The 9,827-nt window shown below is 47.1% G+C and overlaps 1 protein-coding gene across 1 annotated transcript in view; it reads right to left on the reverse strand.

The window, feature by feature from the left end:
* LOC310912031 (VPS10 domain-containing receptor SorCS1-like) overlaps nt 1–7,919 on the reverse strand; it is a 262,422-nt gene extending 254,503 nt beyond the window's left edge. Inside the window, exon 1 of the mRNA XM_083866206.1 lies at nt 6,785–7,919. Coding sequence (XP_083722332.1) covers nt 6,785–7,420 — 636 coding nt within the window. The 5' untranslated portion in view covers nt 7,421–7,919. The remainder of the gene's footprint in view (nt 1–6,784) is intronic.
* Between the last annotated feature and the right edge of the window lie 1,908 nt (nt 7,920–9,827).

The following is a 9,827-nucleotide window of genomic DNA, read 5'->3' on the forward strand; positions in this document are numbered from 1 at the left end:
AAGGGTTTTGTATCACTGGATCATTTTTAAATATAAAATATAAGGATTGGAAATCCGTTCCAAATATGCTGTCTGATTCATAACAAAAAAATGTAGCATTTAAACTTTCATAATTTGGGCTTGTTGAGGGCTATTTCTCGGAAGCCTTGGAATCAAAGGGAAACCAATGCGAACCTACAGAACGCTCTGGCCAAGCTACAACAGCATTTTCCAGGGAAAGAGGTTTTTAATGGGGCAGTTTCATTCGCCTTGCTGAGTCCTGCACAACGTGAGGGCTGTATTCACTCTGACGTAGTACGAAAGGCCCAGAGGAAGTGAAATTGTCCAAGACCAATGCTGACCTCGCAGCCCTTCATATGTAAAGCTGTGTCACAACTGAACGGGTCTGTAACCCCTGCAGAATGAATTAAGGACTTCTGACCTCCTTGCTTCCCCCTCTGGACTGACTTCACCATGGTTGCCAGGTTAGGGAAATACAAACGTCTTATCTGAAGCCAGGAGGAAAGGGAGAAACCCATTTTCTATTATAAAGTACTGTATTAAGAAGATTGAAAGCTATAACCCGATTGCTTTACACAGTTTATAGCCTCTCGATATTGCATGAATGCCAGTTGCAACTGTCAGAGCTCTTCCATTATTCTCCTTAATCTCCCCTTGTGAAGGGATTTGCATATCCCACCTGTCAGTGGCAGAACCTCCTCACCGTCTCCCAAACTCTTTCACAGAGACCAGCATCACACAATGACAAGCCTTTCTTCTAGTCCTCACAGATTCTCTTTCACTCACTGCTTTCTCTCAGAGCACAGCTCTTCTTATTAACAATTTCCCATGTATCCTATTTCATATTCTGTATATGAAAAGCCTGTTTTATCCAGTGAAGAAATATATCTAGAGATGGACTGCAACACAGAATAAAGAAATACTATGGCTGTTGAGTCATTTTTTTAAAAAAATAAACACACACAAGAAAATAAATACCAAAAAAAAACCCCTCAAGACCTCTGGTTAAAGGAATAAAGTCCTACCCAGTTACAGGAAATTTAGACAAGGTTTCATATCCAGAATGGATGTAAAGTGTTTTATTATCTAACAGTTCTAAATATAATCAAGAAGACAAAAATTTGAAACAAGGGACTTTTAGCAATATTTTAATTTGATTTTTTTTTCTGGTTTAAATTCCCATTTTTGTTTTCTCACTTTTTATTCAGCTCTTCCAAAATATATTCTCAGTAGCTCTAGCAAGAGATTAGCCTGAAACAGTCTCAGCATCCGGTGCATTATACTCTTTAATACTATTATATATCCTTGTAATGTGTACATAATACAGACTCCATCTGAATTATATTAATGCCAACATCCTCCTTGCATGAATCTTTTTTGGGAGCTGTTTTCAGCATTTGAGGAATCAATCTCAATACAAAACTGACACTGGGGTCGTTCCTCACTGTGGGTCTCACTGAGCATCTGGCTCTGGGCTCCACATCCATATTCATTACCTTAAAATTCCTGCTTTATAATGATTCAATAGCCACAGGAGGAAGGGAGTGATGGGTCATCACAGCATCCTACAACAAAATGCTGGTCATTCATGGGATGATGCTGGCACCCCTGACAGTTTTACTTTGGAGCCACAGCTTTGCCAGAAGGAGAAAGGCAGAGGCTCTCAAATACATCCTCTTGCATGAACATGGCATTTGGGCAAAGTCTCCAAGTGAGATGTGAAAAAAAAATCTTGATTATGGTCCCCCATTCTGGACTGAACACTACACTGACAATTTAAGGTACTTTGGCCATGCCTTTACTGCCTCACTTGTAAAAAAGAATATATTTGTTCTCATCTTCATTCATCAAAAGCAAAAATCAGATTCAAATTTGAGTTCTTGGGAACCTGACTCCTAGAAATTCAGAGTTCACTCTCCACAACCTGTTGTACAAGCGGATACAGAAAGAAGAGTGCTTGCTTGATTTAGCAAACCAGAGTCTGAAAGGGAATATCATCACTGCCTGTAAAATAATTCCAGGGGATCTAAGTGCCAGGGAGGGAAAATAACTTCAATTAAAAGGAACACACACAAATGAAAAAAGAAAAAATTAATCTAAATTGCCCAATGGCAACATTAGAACAGAAATCAAAAAGGTTTCCAACAGTCAGGAGAAAAAGGCTTGGAACAGCTACCCAGAAAGGAAGAAGGCAATAAAAAGGTGAAGAATAGAACAATGATAGACCCCCAGGTTTTTGTACATGTTTGTAGTTCGATCAGTCATGACTGTCAGACACAATACTATGTGCCATTCTTGAAATTCTTCATTTACAAAGTAGGACTGAACACTTCAGCTGAAAATCCAACAACAGTTTATTCACAATTACTTTGTCCAGGATGAAATACAGTGCATTGGAAACATTTAGGTGCATTGTTATTCTGCCTTGCCTGTGCCCAGTTGGTCCTGTCAGTAACATTAAGTAACATCTTGCAAGCAATACCTAATGCAGTGTCTCATCTTACCTAAAAGCTCTCCCATAGGAGACCTAACTCTTCCCCTGCTGTCTGGTGTAATCACCTGACAAGAGCAATGATGACCTTGCAGGCTGCATTCTGCACTGGACCCTTCAGCTGTATCGATATTCTGCTGTGGATGGAATATAAAACCTGTCTGCTCATGGCTGTTTTGCATCTACTCCCAGCACCACCTCCAGATCTCCATCAGTCTGCTGAGGATCTGCTGCTGTAGAGGACCTACGAGAAGCTCAGCTTTGTCTTTCCAACCATAAAACCTTTCACAGAAGCTTGGCCCAGCTCTTGAAAGGCATCATGCTCATGTAAAAGCCAATCCCCAGGTACAGAGCAAAGTACATGCTCAAATTCTCTGCCACACTCTTAGAGATTTACACTGATCTCCAGCCTAGGAGAGCACTTTGTCCAGTGCAAGGCAAACTGCTATATTAATAAATGAGTTGAAACCCATGCTGCTTTCCTTCACAGCACCACATTATAGCGCCAGCTGTAGCATCAAGGCACTCACTCAAACTCCCTTACCTTTTGACCTCCTCCAATTTTTTTTGCTCTTTCTCCAGAATACTTTCAAAGTAATAAATAAGGCACTGATCTTGCTCCAAGCCAGCTTAGGACAGAGGCAGTCTTCATTTTTTGTAAGCTCTGAAAAGCATCTATATACCAAAAGCTCATTAGGACATCATCTAGAGACTTGCTTCTCTCCATTAAAACCAGGTCTCTCTTTTAACTCCACACATAAATCTCTGCTAGCTCTTTTCCCTTAGTCTAAAGCATGACATTAAGGGAGCTATAGAGACTCCAAACCTATAGTGTCAAGATACACCACATCAGCAACATGTTTGATATTTTGTGAGCTAGGAAATCTGCCAACTTCCACATCGTTGATGACATTTCTCAGTGGTGTAAAAAGGCAGGAGATCTCACTTGTGTGTCTTGTAGCAGAGATTTGAGAAAGATTTCAGGTCATATGAACTTCTACTCCAGTTTTATAGGGGCCAGTGGGAAGATGCTCAAGATGTATCAATGCAGGTAAGTACTGCCAGGACCGATTTAAAGACTCAATAGTCTAGGCTCTTATCATACTGTCAGAATAATTTCACACAGGGTGCTGGCTTGGGCCAGTTAACACCTTCTTGGATCATCCCAGACAGTCTGGCACTCAGTTCCACCAAAGACCTTTCTCAGAACCCACTTTTGCTGCAGCCACTCTTCTCTGTCTTGCAGACTGAAAGAGCTCAGGATTGTGGAGATGCAGGACAGCTCTGTGTGGCCTCGCTCACTTTCACTGGAGTCAGAGAAGGCCTGAGGCCCACCAGTGTTTTAATGTAATACTGGATACACCCTTGATTCCATCCTCATCAGTCAGTTGACAAGCCAGGCTCCCTACACCTATGCTCTCCTCTGAGGAACTCCTGCTGACTCCATCAGTGAAACAAGGTGCACAGAACAGACTGGAGAATATGTCAACTGTGTCCCTACAGATGAGCAGAGCATGCTCCAGGTGTCTGGGTATGAATGTGGATCTGGAGAGCAAGCTGTCCAGGGAGTTGCTGAAATCACTGATGGGCCAAAATAAGCACTGATCTAAAACAATTTACATAGATGGAGTTAAACCTGGACAACTTGTATGATTATTTATTATTCTTAGCTTATTCTTACTGTACCTGTGGCTTAGCATACAGTAAATTCAGAGAAAAATGCCATTAGTTCCGTGGTGCACACACTCAACATAAAATTGCAGCTAAGCCTGAGAGAAGCTGCAAACACTCAGAACAATCCCATACAGAAATCAGGAGTCCTTTCAGTTCTTTCACCTCCACAGCAGCACTGCAATTATACCCACACCACTACCAAAACAAGGACACAAGCAATGGACACAATGAGGCTGACAAGATAAGGTACACTGCAATAGAAAAACTTGGTGGTGTCAATTCTTTAATTTTCCAGTTTTTCCACCTAACAAGGTTTTAAACATTTTGAGCTTTATTTTTGATTTTTCCTGTTCTCACACAGATACTTAAAACTGTGACCCTCTTCACACTGCCCCTTTGCCTAGGCAAAAGGCAAAAGTTGTTTGACAGCAGCACTTATAGAACACATAAGAATGACAATGAGAAGAGGTGTGTTGCATGGAAACTCCAGCAGGAAGCCAGGAGCTGCTGCTGTTGGAGTGCAGAAAGGGCACTGGGGTCACACAGCATCCTCACAAGCAGCACATTGGGATCCTCTGCAAGCCCCATGCAGGCAGAACTACATATGCTGTACCCTAAAGGAAGTGTTTCACCCCAAGCCCATCCTGCTCCCAACTTTATCCCTGATGGGTACCCAAAACCTCCACACAGAGACAACGGGTCGGTGCCACTCTGGGCTTCCTCCTGAACACACACCACTGCTTCAGCTGAGCCTGGACAAGCCTGTTGTGCATCCAAGTCCTGCCGGGGCCCATCTTCAGTGAGTATTGTGAGGGGGCTGCAAGCACAGCACGAAACAGAACAGCACTGCCAGAGCCCCCGCAGAGCAGCGGGGAGCATAATATCCCTGCACACAATGCAACCTGCAGCTCTTCGGGGAGGACAGACACAAAACGCTTCCCCACAGCTCCCTGCAAACATTTGTACACCAACACACTCAGAAAGTAAATCAGTCCCTGACAACAGCAGCCCACACTACCACAGTGGGCAGAAACACATACACAAGTATATGTGTGCCTAAACACATATATAACAATAGATGTGTCTTGAAAAACGTACAGGTGAAACATAATTGCAGCAATAGACCAGAGAAACTGCTGCCTGCTGGATGACTTTTTATATCAGAATCTTTTTTCTTAGCAAATGGGTCACTTGAAACCAGTGTCAGCCTCAATTCAATTTGTATGAACAGACCTGAGTTCCTACAAGGCAGCTTCTGTTCACACAACTATTTAAGAATAGTCTAGCTGAGTTGTGAAGCAAGGGAAAAGTCCTTCAAAATGGAAATGACAACTATTCCCCTGTTAATTAATTGATTAAAAACTTCCTGATGAGACTATAAAACCATGTCCCAATTAACTAGGGCTGAACCCCACTGTGAGGTCCCTATGACATCCTCTGCAATTCTAAATTGAGTAACTCAGTACAATCTATACCAAAAGGAATTCATAATGACTACACTGTCATTTCAAAATGTTATCAGTCTCCTAGTACTAAAAGCTGAAAGGGAGGCCAAAGATTTCTGCCAACCAGCCAGAAACCTGGCATTACAGCTGCAGGCACCTTAGAGGAGAGCCTGAGTCCCTGTTCCTCCTGGGAAGTTGTATGGGCAGCAGTCACATAGTGGTGGCATCCCTCTCTCTCTCATTAGCATTCTGCTTGGTGTCTCTGAGAGGCAAAGTTGGAGAATCCGAGCAGACAGATCCCTCCAGTTCTGCTGGTCCAGGAGCAGAGTTAAGGGCAGGCAGAAAGCACTCCAAGAAATTTACCTTTGCCTTCCCTGGGCCTCAGCCCTCAGCTGCAGGTACCACGGCAGCACAGGCTGGAGGGATACAGTGCCCAAGTTAACCAGGTAACTTTGATGTCATGACTCCAGCCTGGAAATCAGTCACTTACTTCTCTGGCCACTTTTGTTCTGCTTGGCTCAAGTCAGAGCTGTTCTGATGCTATTCCTGAGACACATCCATGATATGAGGAGGAAACAAGGACTTTCCTGTTTAACACCTTGGTGCCAAGAGGCAAAGAGCAGCTTTATCCCCTACCCAGAGACGCCTCGGAGGCAAAGTCCTGAAGCCCTCCAGCATCTCCACATCAGCAGGGCCTGGGGATGAGCCCTTGGGCTGACGTGGGCCCCCACAGCCAGCAGGAGGAGAAGCAGCAGCAGAGGGGCTTTCCCTGGGCATCCTTCCAGCTGAGTCTCCCGGCAGCCCGTGAGGTTATCCCGGGGAGCAGGCGGGATGCGAAGCGCATCCCCCCGAAGAGACGCGGGCGGGGCAGCGCCGGATCCCGGGGCAGGGACAGGGACAGGGGGCCGGGAGGGGGATGTGCTCAGCGGGCGGGCGGGCAGCGGAAAGTTTTTCTACTGCAGAAGAATGGCCCTTTTGAAACCCTTCTGCCCCACTGCACACTGCTAAGCGAAGCCAATTCCCGGTGCCCGGAGGCGCAAAATCCCCTTCGAAGGAAAAAACCCCAGCACCCCCCACCCCCGATTACACACACACCGGGGGGGGGAGGAGAGAAAAAAGGGGAGAGGGGGAAATAAGGCAAGCACGGCGGAGCCGCCCCGGCCGCGGTACTCACGCTGCTGTTGTGGCCGGACCAGTGCACCATGGCCTGGTTGTGCGCCGAGTCTCCGGCCAGGGCGAAGGTGGTGCTGGCCAGGCGCAGCTCCTCCAGCCCGAAGCGGGCGGCGCCGCCGTCCCCCGGCTCCCGCCCCGCGGCGCCGCCCGGCCCCGGCCCCAGCCCCGGCCCCGCCGAGCCCCGCGGGCTGCGGCCCCAGCGCCGCCGCTCCGAGCCCCAGCCCGAGCCCCGGCCCGCCCGGGGAGGGCCCCGCAGGGCTCGGTCCTCGGCCGGGGCCGCTCGGGGACGGCGCTCCCCGGCCGCTTTCTCCGGCTCCCTCGTCGCTCGCCGTGTCTCCCGGCCGCGGAATTCCAGAGCAGGGGTGAGGGTCGCTCGCAGCCCGGCATCCTCCGTCCCGGCCTCTTGCCCTCTCTCACCTCCCTTCTCCCCGAGGAACCTCCTCTGCTCCTCTTCTCCTCTGTCGGTCCTCAAGTGCATCAGTAATCCCTGCTGCGGCTGCTGCTGCGGCTGCACCTGGGAACGGCAGGATCTGCAAGTTATTTCTGCACCGGCAAAGCCGTAAGTGAGGAGGAAAAGCCATGTCCAGTACAGGAGAGCAGCGTGCCAGGCTGGGTACCAGCCAGCAACTTTTTCCATCGCGGCCGGCTGCTGCTGAGTGCGAGGGAGAAGGAGCAAGCAGGAGAGCGCAGGAGCGAGCGAGCCGGGCGCTGCCGGTTCTGCCGCCGCGGGGAAACACGGCGACAACTCCACGTAAAGTTTCAGACTCTTCCGTGCTGGATGCAGCAGAGGGCTAGAGGAGATCACTTTCTTCCCACCTCCCTTTCCCCCCTCTTGTTTCCTTTTTCTTCTTTTGCACTTTTTTCCTTTTGTCTCTTTTTTCTCCCCCTCTTTTTTCTTTCTTTTTTTTTTTTTTTCCTTTTTTTTTTTTTTTTTTTCTTTTCCCCAAGACTGGTGTTGCTGATCAGGCTTGTGATGGAAGGCAAAGCCACAACCACACGGGGGAGGAGCTGATTTGAAATCAGAGAGAGAGGGAGAGAGAGAGAAGCAAATCCTGGCTGGTGATTTCTCCCGGCTGCCTCAGTGGAAGTCTCAGCTCGCTCCTCTCCCGCTCGCTCTCTCTCTGCTCGCTCTCACTTCGCCGCTTGTGCATCACACTCCTCCCGCGGCCAGGACGCCCCGTGCCTGTGCCGTGAGTGGCTGGTTCCTCACTCCTCCTCTCTCACACATACTCCCAAACCGGACTTACCCCAACTTTTAAACTCGTATCATCCCATCTCTTCCTCCCTTGTGCTTCCTTCCCATCAGTTCAAAGCCCTAACCCTGCTCCCCAGCGTGCTGAAAGCTCCAACATGGGCTGGAAGCAGACGTGCAAAGTGAAGGAACAGTACATATGTGTGTGTGTAGTCTTCCCGGAAGAAATGTTTTAATTCGATTAAGTAAGTGGCCTTAAATGTCTGAGCAGCCTCTGAAATAACCCTTTCCGTCTCCTCCTCCCTTGACTGATGTAAGTGCACTGGAGTTGCCCGGAATAGGCACCTGTGCTTCCTTTCACAGAGGAGAAGTCACATTTCTACCCCTCTGCTCCCTCCTCCGCCTGTGCTTCACTGTACTGTCGTTTACAGTGGCTGCCGATGCTTAAATAAATCACTCATGCAAGGCAGGGATGTACCCACATAAATGGTGATGGAGACAGGGACAAGCTTTTGGAAACGAAATGACAGCACTCGGAGAGGGAAATTCCCCTCCAGTGGTTTATCAGCAGAAAAAAACCCTTGTTGCTCTATCTGTCTCTCACTTTTAGGACCAGCATTTTCTCCCCCAGGAGCTGTGCTCGGCTCTCAATATGTGTCCTCCCCGGGAGCAGTGCTGGTGGTGGCCAGAGATCACCAAAGGCTGCCTGCAGGGGCTGGTGCCTGCTGCTCCCTGACCACACACAGCACTGCTGTTACTGCCTACACAGCACGACAGGGCCCTGAGCTTTGACAGGCACTTCCAAATGCCCACGGGCATTAAAACTGGAGGGAATTAAAAGCTGTTCCACTGGAATTTTATTCCATCCCCCGTCTGCCTGCTCTCACTCATTCCCATTTGATTAACGGGAGAGTTTATTTTTTAATTAATATTTTTAACATTTCCTTCCTGACATGGAAGACCTTATTGATTTTTTGATTTTTTGATTTTTTTTTTTTTTTTTTTTGGCAGAGCATTTCAGAAAACGATTTACAGATTTGTTCCACATTCTTCTAGAGATTTCACTCAAATGCTCACTGGTGACACATCTTGGGATATTAGCACAAGACCAGAGGTGAAGGGAGGCTCACAGTAATTCAGGCTGAGCATAACTTCATGCTGCTTACAACAATGATGGATTGTCTGCAATGTAACCACCTGACCTCAGCTAAATCTACCAATTAACTGCATACCTGTTTCCACATCTCCCAGCTAAATGGTTACTATTAGTTACAGCCTGTCGGGTAATAACAATAATTAACATGCACACTTAAACAGCTCCTTTCCTTTACTAAGCCCAGAGCTCCTCACAAAGGCCTCTTTGTATAAATTGTATAAATGGAGGAAACTGAGTCACAGTATGATCAGCAAAGCAGTAATGATTGGAGGTGGAGCCACCTTATTATCACTCCAATCCTTTCTCTTCTGTACAACAGATTGACCAAGTGGATCTATCCCAGAGGATCAACTAAAAAGTGGCACCTTCCCAGCACAAGTCTCTTAAAGAGGCTTTAATCTAAAGGAGTGAAATTCAGGGATGAGTAGGTGAGAGAAAAAGAACTTGGAAAAAGGAAATTAGTAAGAGGTCAGAGGAAATTTCTCTTGGGATTGTACTAGAGATTTGTATGCCAATGAGTGGCTAAGGAGAGAAACAATCTAGCTGTCTCATTTAGGCAGATGATTATCTCTGGATTGTGATGAGTGGCCAGTGAGTGATGATACAGTTGTGCCTGATGGAGCACATCTTATACACTGTGAACACAGTGCACCTGCAGAGCTCTTCAGTAAATGCACAAGGATCAGTCACGGACAG

The sequence above is a fragment of the Zosterops lateralis genome, assembly GCF_965231275.1.
Source record: "Zosterops lateralis genome assembly, chromosome: 8".
NCBI classification, from domain to species: domain Eukaryota; kingdom Metazoa; phylum Chordata; class Aves; order Passeriformes; family Zosteropidae; genus Zosterops; species Zosterops lateralis.